This window comes from Limulus polyphemus, unplaced genomic scaffold (genome assembly GCF_000517525.1).
Source record: "Limulus polyphemus unplaced genomic scaffold, Limulus_polyphemus-2.1.2 Scaffold994, whole genome shotgun sequence".
Lineage (NCBI taxonomy): Eukaryota > Metazoa > Arthropoda > Merostomata > Xiphosura > Limulidae > Limulus > Limulus polyphemus.
This window is the reverse complement of record NW_013666604.1, coordinates 109282-129789: the sequence shown is the minus strand read 5'-3', so window position 1 is coordinate 129789 and position 20508 is coordinate 109282. Positions and strand designations below refer to the sequence as shown.

Here is a 20508-nt window from a genome sequence, read left to right as displayed (position 1 = left end):
ATGCTGGGCCCTTTGTTTTTAGTAAAAGTCATATATGTTGTAATGTACTGTAAATAAGAGTTTGCATGACATGATGCTCTCTGATTGTGAAAAAAGTCATAAGTATGATTATGATCTTTCTCCTTTTCTTTTTAACCATGTTAAACAGGCTTGGCCCGAGGATGCCCTTCAGTGTGTTGCCAGCCACTTTCTTGAGAGTACAGAGATGCCATATCAGGAGAGAGTAAAATGTGTGTCTGTATGTAAACACTTCCACACAAGTGCTGTTAAGCTTTCTCAGAGGTGAGTATAAAATATACTATGTGAGTTAACAGCTTTCTCAAGAACTGTAAGAATCACATTTCCAACCACTTTCTAGAAAGTACAGAGATGCCATACAAATGAAATGTGTCTCTATATGTAAAGACTTCCAAACTCTTATTGGTGAATTTAAATTATAGGAAAACAACCTTCTAAAGGCAGTAATAAAATAGTTTAAGACAGATAAAGAACTCTTTGACTATTTATGTTTTTCTAGTTTTTTTATTGAATTTAGCATTTAGATTAGCACTCTAAAGTTCCGTGTTATCATCCAAGGATATTTTAACTGAGTGGGTTAATTAACTATTTTATCCCTAATATTCTAGATTAGTTCATTGGATTAATCAAATGAATTCATATGTAAGGAAAATAAATATTTTGACTCTATTATTTTTTCAGAAAATTTTATAGTATAAAATTGATCATTACAAATTAAGTTTAACAATCTGAAGTGGCAGAAATTTCAGCTGTTCACTAGATTCATATAAAAAACTTTTATTAGACAAGAGAACTCCATAAGATGTAAGAAATTTTTGAAATAATTGAAAGTTGAGCCTCTGTGAATTCTGTACAGTGGTATAAATGCTCAGTTTTTTGTTGTTTTTTTCTCACTCTTGGTATTGATATCAACAGCATTGATTATTCAGTTAAGATAATGCAAGCAAGCTATTTTCCAAGGTCAATATTTACAAAGTTAATCAAGTTCTTACAGAAATATAATAAAAAAACAACAACAATCTATAAAATAATAACTAAGAACTGCAATGATAAAAAAATTACAGTACTTTAATCAGATTAAAACTACTGTTGCTAATAGTCTAATCACAAATCTGAGACTGGCTGTATAAATTTTAATTCTTAAGTTTCCCACTCTTTTTAAATAACTTTAGTAGCAACCTAATCAGCAGTCATAGGTTGGCCTTTAAAAGATTTTCTTAGCAGATAATGAAATTATAGTTCCACCAAAAATGTCATTGAAGTATTGTTTTTATTTCTCACAACACAGGTTTCTTGCCCAAACTGGACGCCACACCTATATTACTCCCACTTCTTATCTGGAACTTATTTCTTCATTCAAGTTGCTCTTAGGTCAGAGACAGAGTGAGGTTTTAGCAGCCAGAAAACGTTATATGGTAGGCCTGGAAAAACTAGCATTTGCTTCACAACAGGTGACACAAATGCAACAGGAGTTAGAAGAACTTCAGCCACAACTCGTTGTTGCCGCTTGTGAGACAGAGAAGATGATCACAGTAAGTATAAAGACTGATTACCTCACTTTAGATATATGTTGTTTATTGAGTTTTCATTCAACCACTGTTGGTTGTTGTTGTCATTAGGTGTGTCAGTAAGACTGATTACCTCACTTTGGATATATGAATATTTATTTACTCTTCTTTATATGGAGTGTTAGAACAGTAAATTGTATTATATATTGAGTTCTGAGATTAATTTGATGGCACCAAGTGTTTCCTTGTGGAGGTCACCAATATCTCCTGAAAAGCAGCATTTAGGTCACAAATAATGAGGCTGACTGTTTGATTTGGATGTCCAAAATCACATGTGGGAGTGTCTAATTTGCCATTTGTGTAGCAGGTAGTTACATTTTCTGTGTTAGGTGTAGATACGATTAAAGACTGTCCATGCCTTTAATTTAAGGACAACAAGGAACCTGTTAGTCAACTTAAGCCATCCCATCCAATATACTGAATTTTAAAATAAAAATAAAATACCCCAAATCAGCCTTTATTATTCAACTCTTTATCAAACCATTCTTTAAACTCAATTAAATTAACTGAATCTGCTACATGTGAAGGCAACCCAAAGGCCAGTCACCCTGTTAGAAAAATATAGCTTTCTTAGCTGAAGATGACTTTTACCCTGGTAAAATTTATACTTATGTCCTGAACTCTTTCCATTCTTACTATATAAGTACAAACATGAAGATGATTTATAAACACGATCAACTCCCATAACAGTCTTAAACACCTCTGTAACACTTCTTTTTTAGAGATAAAACAATTTCAGAGATCTTAACCTATCCTTGTATGACAACCTTTTCATCTCAGGTGTCATCCTAGTAGCCCTTCTCTGAACCCCTTCCAACTATTCAATGTCCTTTCTAAAACAAGGATCCCAAGATTGAATACAGTACTCCAAATGTGGCCTAACCAATGACCTTCACATTGACATTATAAGCTCTTTTGGATTTGTATCAAATATTTTTGCTAGATACAGCCTAAAATCATATGTTTTGAGATGAGACCTCATCTCTGCACACAGTTTAGCTATCTTCCCCATGCATCTGTTCTAGAAATTTGCACGCCAATAGCCTTTAGGCAATTCCCACCTAATTTCATGAGATTATATGTGAATTGCCCTACTGCATGATGAAGTCAACATGTGGAAAAAGCCCTCCACCAATAGCAAGATTACACACCTGCATACAAAATAACTCTCCCTATGCACTTGCACTCATGAATCTTCATTTTTGTCCTTGCCACTGAATACTACAGACATGTTTTAATTTCTTCAATTTAGCAAGATTTGCTCAGTTAACAAAACGTAGTTTTCATTTTCTTTCTTCACCATAAGTTCATATATCAATGTGACTTCCACTTTTACTTGTGTGAGTGAATAATTTATTCAAACAGATTATATTTTAACCATGAATTCTGGAGGTTTGTTGACTGAAGAAGATGTGATGGCTATTATTCAGCTGGTTGTGTGATCCATCATGCAGTCTGGACCTTCAACTCCTGTCCATTCTTCAGGTATCTCTTCCCCTTATTTTGAGGGGGAGAATGAGGAAAGAGACTTTAATCACCTCCCCCTCCCCTTCAAATTTCCTCGATCTTTCATGATTTAATATCACAAGTACATACTATTCTTTTTCTTTCTTTCATGCCTTATGACACTTCATGTTTCTTACTTCATAATCATAATCCTCACAAATCATGAGGGCCTTCACTTGCTTTCTTCCTGGACTGTGTCTGTGATTCCATTTCTACATGGATGATTGGCTTCTCTTAGCCCACTCCCAATGTTAGATGTACACAACTGTTTCCATTTAAGCATAGCATGAGTGTTAAAGTTAGTTATTTTTAGAATTTATAGTTTTTTGCAGATTTGTTTACGTAACTGTGTACAAATCATACGTTGTTTTAGTTCAGTTGTTATGAATTGGTGATTGTTGTATTACTGCATAATGTTACTAGAACATTCTAATTTTTTCTCAAGTATTATTACATCATAATATCTCATAGTGTATAGAAAGTTGAAGAATTCAGTTGGGCTATCTATAAATATGTGTACAAAATGTAGTTCAAGTAAGTTAGACAAAGCTGGTGACAGATATAGTCAAATAGATCTTGAGTGTGGGTTTTTAAGTTTAGTCATAAAGAGCATATAGTGGCACTTTTTTAATGAAATTATTGCAGATTGTATTGTAACAACAGAGTAGAGAATAATAATTTGTCTTGTCAATTGTGTTCTAAAGTAACTGAACAAATCTATGAGGACTTCTGACAAAAAGAGACAATTATTTAAATCTCTGGATACAACTGTGGTGATTAACAGTGTAACAAGCATTTGTATATATATGTTTGATTGTTTTTAATATATTATTTTAAAACAAATGTACTGTGTGCTGTTTGTTTATTGTTGAAATTTATCACCAACAAGTCAGAGACACTTACTGTAAAGAATCCTGCCCACATATGTAAAAAACCAGACACCCAGTTTCCTTTCTTCTTCAAGAGGCTGCCCATTTGGGGTGGCTCACCAAGATTTTCTAATCCTTCCTCACTTCCATCCAGTATCTTGTACACTTGGAAGTTTTCTTCAACTCTATTTTTTTTCAGCCAACTCTCTCCTATCTACTCATGAGCTATGGACCTACTGGTCACCAAGATTCATGCCTCTCCTACTCATTCTGCACAAGAGGTTTTCTCTCTCACTCTCTCTCTTGGGGACTATGGCTTCACTGGAATTACTTCTTTCCTTAGGTCGTGCACACATGCACCTCCTCCAGTAGACATTGTGTGACCACTGAAACCTCTCACAGGATCCATTATTCTCCATAGTTCACCTGCCTCCTCCTCTAATTGAGGATCTATCTTGGTGGCTAGACCTCTCCTATACCACCTCATGTATTTTTATTGCCTCCACCCAGATGGGATCTTCACCTCTTCACTGGTGCTTCCCCTCCAGTTCGGAGCATCTCGGAATGACAGCCTCACTTCTGCCACTTAGACCCAGGATGAGTGCACTCCTGTTATCAATGTGCTGGAACTTCTAGCTTTCCATTGTGCATATCCCCATTTCTCTCCCCTCCTTGTGGATCATTGGGTTATGATTTATTCCAACAACTTCATGGTCATTTCCTATATCAACTGGTAAGGGTACCCCATCCAGGACCTTTTGCTTTTGAAATCTAGACCTTTTTTATTGGGCCCATTCTCATCAGGTTTGTTTAATCATCTGTCAAATGTCAAGCACTATGAATCATGTTGCAGACTGCCTCTCTCATTTGGGCTGAATTCATCCATTTAATGGTCTCTTCATCCTCAGGTTTTCCATTGGGTCTCCTCTCAGTTGGGCATGCTCCTCATGGATACCTTTGCCACACCTTTCAACTCCAAACATCCTCTCCTTTCATCTGCTGTTTCTCATCCCTTGGCCCTGGCTGTCGATGCTCTCAACCAGGATTGGTCTCACCTTTTCCTCTAGGCGTATCCACTTCTTCATCTCCTACCTTGCCTTGATTTTGGACACACCTTGCCAGGTCCTCATGATGGCACCTCTTTGGCCAGCACATTCTTGGTTTCCTCTTCTAGTTAACCTGGCAGTCAGATCCCTTATACCTTTTCACGAATACCTTCTCTCTTATTTCAACCTCACACATCACTATTTCATCAAGGGATTTCCTTCCTCTTTTTCCACTTTTGAGATTTGTCCAGCCCTTCACCTGTTGAGCTGAAATCTAAGATCATGAAGTCTTTTTTGTTGCCTTTCTAACTTGTCTGTGCATGAACTCAAGTGGTGTGTGTCATTCATCATTGGTCCACTCACAACCAACTTCTTCCTGAACGTCCTAATATAAGCCAGCTTTCTACTTTCTTTACCTGGTTATTTCATTGTAGCTTATTTATCTCCACCAGTGTAGATCATGGGATGGCTTTATCCATGACATTTTGTCTTTCCAAGTACCACAAGGTGTTTTCTTAACCTGTTTTCTCCATCTTTTTCTGTTTCTTCCTTTTCCACATTCCTCCTCGTCCCACCAAGAATGTCTGACTAGGACTCCAATGTGGTTCTTTTCACCCTCACTCATGAACCATTTGAGCCATTGGCCTCATGTTCATTATTTCCACACCTTTCTCAAAATTTATTTCCTCCTACCTCTTTCCTGTGTTTGCCATTATTCAGACATCTGTGCTATCAATATTTTTTCTCTCTTCCATCACTCTTATATCCTTCTCTATCCAGACCATTCCTTCCTTCTTAAAACTTCTGCTGCTTGGGAAGGTGATCACACTTTCTCACCTATCTCTATGGTTGATCAGATCTGGACAGACTTCTATGTCCTGTTCAAGCTGTTTGTTGTGACTTATCTCATACTTCTCCATTTGGGGCTTCTTTCACTGTCTTTTTATTCCCAGGAACTTCTCTTCTTTCAGAGACTTATCTACTTCTACTCTTACAGCTTTTATCCATCAATTCTATGTTTGGACTACTTTTTATCGGAGTTGATGCTTGCAGGCTCTTTCAAATTCTTTCCATTAGCTTCATCATCTTACTCATACTCTTGCTGTCAGTTTTTGACAACCTCTGGACAAGATCCTTCAGACAGGCATGTAGACTACCCCACATGCCTTCATTGACCACTGTCTTCAACATCTGGTTATCTTGTCTCCTGAAGATTACCAACTTCCTCCTATCACCATTCTCCAGTCTACTCACCATCTACAGACAGGTGAGTAAAGTTCTTTTTTTTTGTGATCATAAAATCCCATCAAGTGGCTGGTGGTGCCTTTCACTTTACTTACTCAAAATCTTCATCAAGCTAGGATGATGGAAAGTGCTCATATCATCCATCTTGGCTCTAAATATGCCTACTCTAAGAGGGAGTGTTCTGCAAGACATTTGAAGTATTCTCATGCAATATATATGTATATATTTACATACATGTCTGATCCAGACCATACCTATTCCATGGATTGTCATTAAAAAAGCTAGTATCAGGGGAGTGCTTTGCTCACTTCTCTGGCTCATGGTTTTGCAGTCCCCCACTGCACTGTCTCCAATAAAAGACCTTTTTCAGACCGAAGGGTTAATGGGGATTTGGGCACTTTCTCTAGATCTCCCCACTGTGAATTCTCCCCACTTTTTTAGCAAGTGGAGCACAGGATATCCTTGCCACTTACCAGTTTCTAGCCACTTGGGTGGTGGACCATGGAGAACCCTTCACCAATTTGACTTGTATACTGCCACCCAGTGGCACAGCGGTATGTCTGCAGACTTACAATGTTAGAAACAGGGTTTTGATACGCGTGGTGGACAGAGCACAGATATCCTCTCTGTAGCTTTGGGCTTAACTACAAACAAACAAAGAGACTTGTATGCGAGGATGACATACATTTGAGATCCAGTATGGTGGGGTGGTGACACTGGTAATGTAGTGCAGGTGACATCTCATATATATAACACTTGCCACTTGTGCCCTTCTCCTGCAACCTGAGCCTGTTCAGTTAAGTTGAGGTGAGCAAGTACTATGATGCTTTGCCTTCCTCCTGCAACCAGAGTTTGTTCAGTAGTGTTGAGGTGAACACACATTCCATAACTGTGCTCTTCTCCAGTGGACAGTATCTATCCAGTTGAGTTGAGATGTGCATACTATATCTAAATCAAATTGGCATGAATGCTGTGCCCTTCTCCTGCAGTTGGAGTCAAGGTGAGCAGACAAAGAATGGTATGATTGTGCCCTAACCAACATATTGGCTATCCGACCACTTGTGTGCAAGTACTCAGATGGTCTTGCTCTTATTCTGTCCATCCCTGTGACACATGGGGCTCATTTACATCATCTTTCTTTGTCAACTGGGCAGGGAGTATATCCTGGACAAGAATAAATGCAGTCTCCCATGGGTGTGCCCCTATGAAGCCCCCTGCCATTGGGTATCACACTCCATGGGCTTCTTTTGGACACTTTCTGAGGGGAGCTCATCTATGTAAAATTTGCATAATCTTTTCCACCACTTCACCATGAGATTCTAGCTAAATTGTATGTGGAGGTGAGGTATCATCTCAGAAGTTAACATTTTTTACCTAAAAATTATTTTCAATAGATACCTCCTCACACTTCTCCCTAATCCTCTCACCTTCCTGTGCACATTTGTTTTCCTTGCCTCACTGAGATTCATGAGTGCAAGTGTATAGGGGGAATTGTTGCACATTGAGGTGTGTTGCTCTCTTATTGATGTAGAGCTTTTGCCACATGATGACACCATCTTGCTGTAGCACAATTCATGCATAATATTTCGAAATTAGGTGGGATCTGCCAAAATGTTAGTGGCTTACAAATCTCTAAGGCAGCTTCACAGCGAATATAACTAATCTGTGTGCAAAAGTGGTTATCTATCAGAAATACATTTTCAGGTAAGGAAATTTTTAACTTCTAGCTTCCAGTGTAATCTTATAATATAAACTGTAGGATTGTTCTTGGTAAGTGATATAATTATAAAGTTGTACTTTGCAGTGCTTGATTTAGGTTTTAGTGATCATGTAACATTATACTATCTGATGTAAAATTTTAGTGATATAAGCCTTCAGATTTATTGGTGAGATGCAGTGAATGCTTCTGTAACAGGATAGCACCTAATTTACAGATAACCTGGTATAAGTTGAAGATTGTGTATTTAAATCTGAATTATAATTATAATGATCATTCAGTTTTATATTTAAGTGATATTAATATCATTTGATTTAGGATTGAAGTATTACACAGTAAAATATAAAGTCAAAATAGGATACTTCTGGTGAAAATTAAAAGAACACATTCTTTATAACCAAAATGAGATTATTAACAATTTGATTCTAGGAGGAAATATCTTATAGAGTAAATGCTATGCATTATTTCCTGAAGTTTTGAAAACTAAAATTACATGTATGTGTTCTCTATGATTTAAGAAAAACAATCTAAGAAAACATTGTTTTAATACAAAAGGTGATTGAAACAGAATCTATTGAAGTGGAAAAAACTAAGTCCATTGTAAAAGAAGATGAAGCTATAGCCAATCAACAGGCAATTGAAGCTCAGTCTTTAAAGGAAGAGTGTGAAGCTGATCTTGCTGAGGCTATTCCAGCTTTAGAATCTGCCTTAGCTGCTCTTAACACTTTAAAGGTTTGTTTTTTACTTAAAAATAATACAAAATTTCTTTGTGATTTATAACAAAGCTTTGAAATATCTTAATTATTCCTAAAATATCTGTTTAGATGCATATTATTTTTTGTTATGAAATGCATTGTAATGGTCAAGGTTTTAGTTTAAAATCATATCACTATCATACTGCCTAACACATTTTAAAAATATTTGTTTATATTTTATTTTTATTTTATATGTTTTAAATCACAAGAAAGAAATAGTTTAATTTCAAATGAAGTATATGTGTATATATACGAGAAGTAAAACATTTATTATTCCAAATACGAGGTAAACCTCGTTTGAATATAAGGAAACACAATAAACTAAATATAAGACGTCTACCTTTCAAACCATTGTTGGAATTATTTTGTAGCCAGCTGATGTTACTGTAGTCAAGTCTATGAAGAACCCTCCAAGTGCAGTAAAACTGGTGATGGCTGCTGTATGTGTGATGAGGGACATTAAGCCAGAGAAAATTAATGACCCAGCAGGCTCAAGTCAAAAGGTAAAGAGCTGACTATAATGTTGCTCTATATTTACTGTTTTGTATGGTGACAAATAGTAAACCTAGTAGAATCAGTAGACATAATTATACAGTTGTTCTCCCATTTATGTTTGTGATGATGAACGTTGAACCTGAGAAAATCAGTGACTCATTATGAAGCCTAAAAAATTGAGAACTGCAGCAAACCAAAGGCTTCAAGAATGAATGCTCTCCTCATTGTTAATGTAAGCCACTAACATAGAACTGCAATAAAGCAAAGACTGCAAGAATGAGTAGTGTCATGATTGCTAATGTAAGCCACCACTGTAGAACTACAAGACAACAAAGTCTGCAAGAATGAGTAGTGTCATGATGTTAATGTAAGCCACCACTGTAGAACTACAAGACAACAAAGGCTGCAAGAATAAGTAGTGTCATGATTGTTAATGTAAGCCACCACTGTAGAATTGCAAGACAACAAAGGCTGCAAGAATGAGTAGTGTCATGATTGTTAATGTAAGCCACCACTGTAGAACTACAAGACAACAAAGGCTGCAAGAATGAGTAGTATCATGATTGTTAAAGTAAGCCACCACTGTAGAACTACAAGACAACAAAGGCTGCAAGAATGAGTAGTGTCATGATTGTTAATATAAGCCACCACTGTAGAATTGCAAGACAACAAAGGCTGCAAGAATGAGTAATGTCATGGTTGTTAATGTAAGCCACCACTGTAGAATTGCAAGACAACAAAGGCTGCAAGAATGAGTAGTGTCATGGTTGTTAATGTAAGCCACTACTGTTGGATTGCAAGAAAGCAAAGGCTGCAAGAATGAGTAGTATCATGATTGTTAAAGTAAGCCACCACTGTAGACTTGTTTGAGTTAACTAACAAAGAAATTATAGTATAAAATGAGCAGAAACTGGAAACAAGCATGCTGAATAACCCAAATTTCCAACATGTTAATGTGAACTGTTGTTTTCAAAGGAGATTGTGAACAAGAATAATGTTGATTCCCTAATTCATCACTGCATCCTGTGAGAGAGCCATGTGTGAAGAGATGGTCTGTAGAATGAAAAAAAAAAAGAACCTGCTCTCATAAACTCTCATTTAAACCAAAACTGGAGAAGTTCAAGAGTGATGAAAGAAAAAGTTATATTGTATGACAATTGGTATGAAGTCAGACACCACTCAGAAGCACGGTCCTGTTTGAGATGTCTCATGTGAACATGCTATTGTTAAGTGAAGCCATCATCCCCATAGCAGAAAGGATGTTTTGATGCAGGAGACTCCTAGACAGTGAATGCCATCGAAGTCAGCTGAAGTGTTTTTGAATTCTGTTGATAAAATTCCTGAATGTTATTGAAAAAATGAAGATTATATATATATAAAGTAATAATTCTTAACTCTGTAATATTATTGTTATAAAGATAATATATTACTGCTTTTTACAATACTTATTAATTTATGACTTGAAAATGCTCATTCTATGCATCTAGCATAAAGTTTTATTCTACTGAACATATATTATGTTGTTATATTTTATTATTAAAAATTTTAAACAGATTCTGGATTATTGGGGACCATCCAAAAAGCTACTGGGAGACATGAATTTTTTGTCCCAGTTAAAGGAATATGATAAAGACAATATAGCTGTAAGTATATTTAATATACACATATATATCATATCATTTTAATAAACGTTTTTGTTTTAAAGCATTGTATCATTTAGTACCTTTTGTTAGAAATATGGTAATAATTTATTAAATCTAGATATAGCTGTAATGTTGTTTTTCATAAGTAACCAGTTGTAGATTTTTTTTAACAGCCTCACATAATGGCTAAGATTCGTAAGGAGTTCATAACCTCTTCAGATTTTAATCCAGCTGTTGTTGTCAAGGCTTCATCAGCAGCTGAAGGTTTATGTAGGTGGGTTATTGCTATGGAACTGTATGATAGGGTTGCCAAGGTGAGTACTCTTTGACTTTTGTTTAGATGCTTTATATTTCTTTATTAATTTCCAAAAGAAAAGTGAGAAATGTAGTAAATATCTGTACATGAAGTAATAAAAACCTAGTTAAAATGATAAGCAATTTCTATAATATGATATCCATGTGGGAATTTGCATTATTATGATAAGAGGAACAATAAATAAGAAAGAATGGTGTTAATTCCTATTATAAAAACAGTGAATTTTAGAAACAGAACAAAAAATAGAATAATAAACCTGAATACATGCTACCAAGTCAAACAATACCATAAACTAAACTTTTTGGCTTATTGATATCATCGTACAGTGTTTGTGTTATTATGCAATAGTCTGCAATAAGTAAACTTAAAATAAATTCTGAACTAGATTTGAATGCTTGTATATATTTCATGCATCTGTCATAGGACTGTTTTTCTTAATCCAATAATCTTTTTCTCATGCAGTATGTACTCATTTATGACCCTTAATTTCTTAATGTGTTTAAGTGCTTTAATTGATTTACTACTTTTATATTGTATTTTTTTCTATGTAGCTTGTAGCTCCTAAAAAAGAAAAGTTAGCTGAAGCAGAGGAACAGTTAGTGACAACAATGGCATTATTGGAGACTAAAAGAGATGAACTTAAAGCTATTGAAGATCGACTAGCTTCACTAAAACAACAGTTTAAAGAAATGTCAGAACGCAAACAGCAACTAGAGGTTCAAGTCGACCTTTGTGCTAAAAAACTGGACCGTGCCCAAAAGCTGATTGGAGGTCTTGGTGGAGAGCGAGATAGGTTATAGTGATTTTTTAAGTAATATGAAGCAGGTGTTTTTTAATATATAACATAAAACATTCTACCCTTTCACACAGTTATAATTCATTATTATATACACTCATTCTTTTCAGCAACAAAAGCAATATGTGTAGTACTTTGGATTTTTTAGAAGCCTGTTTTTGAACAGGCATTAATCAGCTGGCATAATGCTTAATAATTAAGTTAATTACTTAAATTGTACCAACATTGAGTACCAAGGCACATTTAAAAAGGTTGGAGTCAGCAGTGACTTCACTCATGCTAAAGAATGTGCAGAGCTTAAAAGGATAAGGACCTTAGAAAAATGGTTGTGGAATATGCATAGCATGCATTTGCATTTTTAGTGACATTTATCTTAAAACTCTTCATTACCACTCCACTATGCAACTATAAACATTATTAATGTCAATTGAATAGTTGCTTAAAGATAAAAAGTAAAAGTTACAACTAAAATTTTATGAAAATTAGCAAAGAGGAAAAGAAATTTTATTGTAAATTTTAATGGAACCTATTTATTAGAAGGACTAAAATACATTTACATTATTGTGGTTTTGTAACAATTCCAGAAAATATTATTGTGACAAAAATGTTAAAGAATTAAAACTATTAACAGTTTTATTTTAATGATTCTTCACATTTTCTAAATCATAAGGAACTAACTAAAGTAACAACCATGATATCAACAATTATGCAGTAAAATGACAATTTAATGAAAATATATTTGATATTTAATTAGCATTATACATCTAATATTCACTTGCGAATATTTTATGTTAATTTTGTTGTTTTAGAATTTGTTAATTATGATTTGTCAATTTATCATACAATTATTCATTAGTATTGTTGAGTAAATGTGTAATCAGTATTGTTATTGTATTTTTTTGTTACTTCAATGCGACTTTTTTCCTCACGACAATCTGGAACTTCAGTGAAGAAACGAAAAAATCGGTGAATGACATAGAGGACCAAATCTACTCTTTGTTTTGCTACTCACTCTGAAGTAAACTAGTTTCCTCAAATTCATAGCTCATAAGTGCACTGCTTGGGAGAGCAAACCAAAGAACTACAGGACAGTGACATTATTCAAATACCCAAAAGCATTTTAGAATTTTAGAGATGGATAAAGGATATTTCATAAAACCCTTCAAGTATTTTGCATTTTCTCACTATAAAAGAGGCCTTTATTTCTTTGGTTTGCTGTCTCAAAAAGTACTAATGAGCCATTGAGTTGGCCAAACTATTCTTCTATAAAGGGAGTATTTTATCAAAAAATTGATTATACCTCTACATTATTCATGGATTCCTTTTTCTTCTCTTCATTGAAGTTACACATTTTAGTCATTAAAATTAAACATTCACAGTTAATTTTCCAGCTGTCTGTTAAACAGTTATTAAAAATTGTGACAGATAGTTACATATTATTCAAATACATAAAATATTCTTGGTTATTAATGATGTGTCACAAAAGCTATATCAAACCATTGAGATTGTATTATTTTTCTTTGTTTACTATTTTATTCTGAGAATGCTATCCATTACATGATGAACATAATAAGACGTATGTTTCCTATCCATTAGGTGGTCTTTTGAAGCTGAAAGATTGAAGACAGTTTACGACAACTTATCGGGAGATGTTATTTTGGCTTCTGGAGTTATTGCCTATTTGGGACCTTATACAGCTTCTTATAGAAATGATTGTGTTCAAGATTGGGTTGAGTATTGTCTGGTGAGTATATATATATATATATATATACTTTTAGATCTTTTAATGAATTGTGTTTGCTTAGTGTGTAAAAAATATAATAAAGGAAACAGGGAAAAAAACACTTCTTTTTTAATATAAAGTGATGTTTGTTGTTTTTTCTAAAAAGAATAAAGGATGAAAAATATTTCATAATTTAAATTCTGTGAATGTGGTAAAGTTTGCTACATAAATGTTTTAATTGGGAAAGTTCTAAGATGAATAGAATAGTAGCCATAAAGTGAAGAAAATATGTTGCTAAATCTGGCTAGCAAAGTGGACAATTTAATCTTATTTTTCACAGAAAGAGGTATAAAAAAACAAGTACTAAAATAACATAACTTGATTAAGAACTGTCTTACACATCCTTTAAATTAAGTAAAGGTGGTTTTTATTTGACCATTTAAACAAAAAGTTTGCCAAAATAAACTGTTAACCACTTCAATCTGAGTTCACACAGGTAGAAAGTTTTACATCAAGGGCTTAAGCAATGACTGAAGACAATTAATAAACATGTGATTTGTATCATCTGTAGCCTCTAGTTCTGTATTTATGCTTTTTCTTGTTCTAAATAATTTATTAAAAGTTTGTAAATTTAACTTTACTGTAACTGCTCTGTTTTTGGTTTAATTCATAGTTTGTTTAATCATCTTATATTTCTATATTGTTTATTTCCATCACTATAAAGATTCTCTAAGTAAAATTATTTTGATAAATTACAAGCTTTATTTTATATTTCTTCCTCACCCTTACAGGCCAAAGGAATTCCCTGTTCAGCTGATTTTTCTGTCAGTCAGACTTTAGGAAATCCTGTAAAGATACAGTCATGGACTATTGCAGGACTTCCTTTGGACAGTTTTTCCATTGACAATGGTGTCATTGTAGACAAAAGTAGAAGATGGTAAGAATTTTAAAAGACCTATGAGCTTTTGTTTGTCATTACAAGGTACTTTTTGAATTATATGAATACTTATGGATAAGCTAAAAAATAATAATTTTTAATTTGAAGTGATTGCTTTATAGAATACACTAGCAGTACCCATTAAAACAATTCAATGGTAAATTTCCTTAAAACAGTGATGAATAAATAAAAAAAATTGGCAGTCAACCAAGTGTCTTGGATCGTAGTTTATATGCAATAGGATTGTCTAGTGAGTCATTTAAAACTTTTTTTTGTCATTCCATGTGTTATTATGATAAGAAAAATTAACATTGAATATATTTTCATTGTCAGCAAAAATGTTTGGGTTGCAATGCAATAGGTACATCCAGAACAATAGAGCACTCAAGCTTGCTAAGTAGCTGCAGGGATTTTAATGGCTGGATGCCACCATTTCTTGACATTTGTGATTTTTATAAGTATCAAAGGGGAGGTATTCAATTCAAATGAATTTATTCAACATGGTACAATAAAATTATGCATGTATATAATTCTAAGATGAAAATATATACTATATATAAAAACTGAGCAACAACAAATATATATACTGATACACATTCTTCTCTTTATAAATTTGTTTCTGTTCATGCTCCTATCATCAAAATATTGCTTTCAATCGGTTGATAGAGAAAGTCCCATTTTTGGAGGGAAATTCCCTTATTCTGGGAATAACCATTCAGAACAAATCAAAACTGATGGATTGGTGTTGATATTCATATGGAATTTTAAGAATTGTAAAAAAATGTATTATTCTGTAATTTGCTTTTGCAAAAGAAGCATTTTGATATATAATTTTTTTTCTATGGTTAACCATTCAGGAGATACAGTGTATGACAGGCAGACATCTGACAACTATATGTATAGATTATTTCTTTCTTAGTGCAAGAGACATTTTTTTTATAATTTTATTATTTACTAGCTGTGTTTATTTTTGTGATAGACCTCCAAAAAATACAATATTTTTTCATGTTTTGCAGTTTTTGCAATAAAATATTTCTGTAACAGTAGTTTATTTTTCCAAAACAATAGCACATTTCTAAAGTTAAATCAGCTATAGTTCCTCATGTGTCTGCCTAAAAGATTTGCATGCCACCAGCCTTGAAGCAACTGCAACCTAATTTCATGTGTTTTAAAGGAAACTATGCTGATGCTTGATGATGTCATCATACAACAAAAAAAAAGCCCTCCACCAATAGGAGGAAAACACAGTCTCCATGTGCACTTGCATTCATAGTATCTTAATTCTTCTCTTCAACATTGTAGTGATCAAACATAGTTTAAAATTCTCATCTGAGCCGATATTTGCAACATTTTTTTTTTTTTTTTTTTGGCTTTTGTTTCAAAAGCTTAAATTTTTAATGTGAAAAAATGAAAGTGACTTATACATAGTCTTGTCTGAGTAATGTTGTTCAAACACAGGTCTTATTTCTACTATGGCTTTTAGAGGTTCATTAGCTTTCAGGATCTTTGCAGCCAGTGTTCAGTGTGTTATGGATTACCATATGTTTAGTGGGCCTCCTACTCTTGTCCTTTTGACTGATTTTCTTTCTCCTTAGTTGAGAATGATCGTTTGAACTTTGAATTTTACCTGATTTGCTCGGATAGAGCCTTACCATTTGAGAAACAACAATGGAATCTCCTTCTTTCGACATAGATCTGCCCAATCTTTCTAGGGCAGGTTCCATGGAGGTCGACAGACCTCTTTCTACTAAAGAAAAATGTTGTGGTCACAAACAGAAGAGTTCTCTGCCCAGTTCTCTTTTTTTCTAAATAAAAATGGCCTCTTTTATTTGGATGACATTGAGGCCTTGACCAATACCTATCATCCTGTGTGTCTCTCCTTGCAAGAAACATTCCTTAAGCCAGCTGATACTGTCACTTTTTAGCAGTTTTTCGTTGTACAGGAATGACAGGTTGTATGATGGTCAAGTTGATGGAGGTGTGGCACTGCTGGTTGACCAACATGTACCTACATTGTCTGTGCCACTTAATTCACCCCTAGAGGCTGTATATATATATAGAGCCATCCATATCTCCATGGGTCATACCCTCACTTTTTATTCTCTTTATCTGTCTCCAGGAGAGCCTTACAATCAATCAGCTTTTGGTGCTCTGAACAGTTGCTCTCTTCCTTCTTCATATTGGGAGACTTTAATGGGCACAATCCTCTCTGGAGTGGTACTGACATTGATGGAAGGGGTCATTCTGTGGAATGCATGCTCTCAGATCATAGCCTTTATCTCTTCAATATTGGTTCTTTTACCTATTTTCATGCACCTAATTAGTGTTTCACTGCTGTTAATCTGTTCACCTTCACTTGTTTCTCATTTTTGTTGAAGGTTTGACAATCACCTATGGAGAAGTGATCATTTTCCAATCATTTTGAGGGAGATTAGCTGCAGTCAATTCCATCTGACCCATGTGCCATGGTCGAAGTTGGAACAGGCTGATTGGCTTTCCTTCACCATTCACTTGGAACTTGATCCTGCTGTCGTTAATCTTCCATGTATTAATGACTGCATGAAGGCAGTAACTGCTCTTCAATCTATCCTCAAAACCTCAACACATTTCCCATGGTATCCTCATCCATGGTGGTCTCTTGCCTGCCAGCAGTCACAGAAGGCTCAGAAATGGGCCTGGGATATCTTTTGTAGGTATCCCACTCTTTCCAACCATGTTGCTTTCCAGCTAGCCCGTGCCCATGCTCAGCTGGTCAGACGTCAAAGCCAAAAGGAATCCTGGATTAAGGTCACCACCAGCACCTCTTCTACCACCAGTTCCAAATTCGTCTGGGACAAGATTCAGAGGGTCAGTGAGAAATATGCTTCTCATCCCCTTTCTATCTTCCTCTCCAATGGCCAAGAAATTGCTAATGTATAGAACATCACCAATACTCTTGAGAAGTGCTTTTCCCATTTTTCTAGCATTCTGTCACTTCTCCTGCCTTAGTAGTCATCAAGTCTCAGGCTAGGAGATTGCCCCTTTCCTTTTGAGCAGATCACCACTATGATTATAATCACCCATTTACACTAGTGCAACTTAAGCTTGCTCTTCATTGGTCTGGCAGTACATCAGTCAGACCTGATGACGTTCACTATGAGATGCTGTGCCATCTCTCTCCTGCCTCTCTTGCTCTTCTTCTGGTTGTCTTAACCAGATTTGGCAGCCTGTGTTTTCTGATAATTGGCACAAAGCTATTGTTCTTCCTTTTTTAAAGCCTGGGAAGAATCCCAAAATTCCTTCTATTATTGTCCAATTGCTTAGACTCGCTCTCTGTAAGGTCTTGGAGAAGATGGTTAATGCATGTCTTATTTGATTCATTGAATTAAACAACCACCTATTGCACACCCAATGTGGTTTTTGTCAACAGCATTCCACCATGGACCACCTGATTCTTCTTGAAACCTTGATCAGTGAAAACTTCTTTAAGAGAGAGCATCTTGTTTCTGTCTTCTTTGATCTTGAGAAGGCTTATGACACTACATGGAGGTTTGGTACTTTGCAGGACCTCCACTCCTATGAGTTGCATGGCCATTAGCCCATTTTTATTCGTAACTTTCTACTTGAAAGACGATTCTAAGTCCATGTGGGTTCGACCCTGTTCCGTTTTTTCACACAGGGTTGTGTCTTGAGTGTCACAGTATCAAAATCAATGCTATCACTAAACAACTACCTCCTACTGTTGCAAACATCCTTTATATTGATGACTTCCACATTTCTTGTCAGTCATCAAACATGAGGCTCATTGAGAGGCAGCTTCAGACTGCTCTCACTCACTTGTTGGGGTAAACCACAGCAAATGGTTTTACCCTCTCTTCTTGCATTATTTTTTGCCAACAGTGGGATTTACACTCTGATCTTGAGCTCAGTTCCAGTGGTGTTGTTCTTCTTGTGGTTCCTGAGACAAAGTTCTTGGGGCTTATCTTTGACTATAAGCTTACTTTCATTTCTTACATTAAGCAGTTTCGTGTCAAGTGTACAAGGGCACTGAACAACCTCTGTGTCTGCTCTTCCATCTCTTGAGGAGCGGATAGATGTTCCATGCTCAAGATCTAAAACGCCTTCATATGATCCAAGCTGAACTATGGGTCTCTGGTCTATGGTTCTGCCAGGCCTTCTGCCTTGAAGATGTTAAACTCTGTACACCATCTAGAGCTTTGGCTCTGTCTGGGTGCTTTCTGCAATTCACCAGTACATAGTCTGTATACTGAGTCCAATGAACCTCCTTTTCACCTCTGACATTTGCAATATGCTACCAAGCTTCGATCCTTACCACAGCATTCCACCTGTGGTTGTGTCTTCCTTCCTTGAATGGCTGTGCTCTTGCAGAATTTGTGGTCTACCATTCCTCCTTTTGCCCTGCATATACAGGTGCAGCTGGCTGAATTGAATCTATCATTGGATGATGTTGCAGAGTTTGATGATCAATCCATCCTGCAATGGCTCTTTACCATTCCCACCTGTGACCTTTCTATGAGTCAACTGAGGAAGGTGAAAGTGCCGTCTTCTCTTTGCCGAAAATCTTTCGAACGATTCACCTGTTTACGTTTTTATGGATGATTCGAAATAACATGACTCTGTGGACTCTGCTGTGGCTCATTGATTGCTCACAGAATCCCCTCTACAGCTTCTTTGGTCACTTCCGAGTTGTATGCCATTTCTCTTACCTTGGATCACATAGAAGCTAGGCAGTACACTAAATATACTACTTACACCGACTCTCTTAGCTTTCTACTGGCCCTGGAATCACTTAATACAAGTTCTCACCTTGTTCTTTTGGATATTCAGAAGCAACTGGCCCATTTTTCTCTGTCATCTGTTTCTATCCAGTTTTTCTGGAAACCTAGAACAAGCTCGCAGACACCACAGCAAAGCCCGTCTGGTCTTATGCTGTCATAGCCATGTCTGTCCCATATATGGACTTTGGACTTGTGATCAAGGCACAGCTTTTCGTGAGTTGGCATTCGATTTGTGGTGAGCAACTTCATAACAACTTTTCCAGATCAAACCTACAGTTGTTGTTTGGCCATCTAGGTTCTCTAAGGATTGGCTGGAGGAAGTTGTCTTGGCTAGGCTATGCATTGGTCACAGTTTTTTAACTCATCATTTTCTTTTATGTGGGACTGATCCACCAATGTGTGGCCTTTGTCACACAAAATTTTTACTTTTGTGTCATCATTATGGATGTGAGCAGCAGCACCATTTTAGAATGTCTTTTCTAAGGGGTTCACCTCTGAAGTTGGACAGTGTCCTTGGTGATGGTGACACTGTCCACCTAGATTTTGTTTATATTTTTTAAGGGCCATTGGCCTTTTTAAATCTACTTGAGTTTTTTTACCTGATCTTTGGACATTGTGTTTAGCTTTTAACTTCATTTCTTTTTTACTGTTTACAGAGTTTTACTTTTTGTTTTTATTTTTATACTGGTTATTTGGTGTAGATTTCGACACTGCTTTGCACCAAGAAACCCCCAAAACCAATCAGTTAACTCAATGTTTGGTACTTTTTGGCATTTCTTCATCTCTTGTCTCATCTGAGTTCAGCTATTCTCCTCTTTGCCTACGAATTATGGTGTATCTGGTCACCAGGTTTTATGTTTTTCATTCTCTTCCTACATTAGAGGTTTTTTTTTCTTTTGGGCACGCTGATTTCCCTGGAACCCTTCATTCTTTTGAAGCATGTACTCATGTCTCCTCCAGTGGACCTTGTGGACCCAAAGGTTTCTGTCTTGAGGTCTCTTGTCCTCATTTGTGAACCTTTCCATTCCTTAAGGAATTGTCATGATGATTGGACCACGCTCATGCTACTTCTGACATTCCCTTACTACTTCTCAGG

General features: G+C 35.7%; 1 protein-coding gene across 1 annotated transcript in view; it reads left to right on the top strand.

Annotated features, from left to right (window-relative positions):
* Window positions 1–20508, top strand: part of LOC106461591 (dynein heavy chain 7, axonemal-like) — a 239815-nt gene that overhangs the window by 151151 nt on the left and 68156 nt on the right. Inside the window, exons 40-48 of the mRNA XM_022388600.1 lie at window positions 149–282; window positions 1307–1550; window positions 8525–8701; window positions 9096–9227; window positions 10773–10862; window positions 11036–11176; window positions 11730–11971; window positions 13571–13718; window positions 14489–14634. Coding sequence (XP_022244308.1) covers window positions 149–282; window positions 1307–1550; window positions 8525–8701; window positions 9096–9227; window positions 10773–10862; window positions 11036–11176; window positions 11730–11971; window positions 13571–13718; window positions 14489–14634 — 1454 coding nt within the window. The remainder of the gene's footprint in view (window positions 1–148; window positions 283–1306; window positions 1551–8524; window positions 8702–9095; window positions 9228–10772; window positions 10863–11035; window positions 11177–11729; window positions 11972–13570; window positions 13719–14488; window positions 14635–20508) is intronic.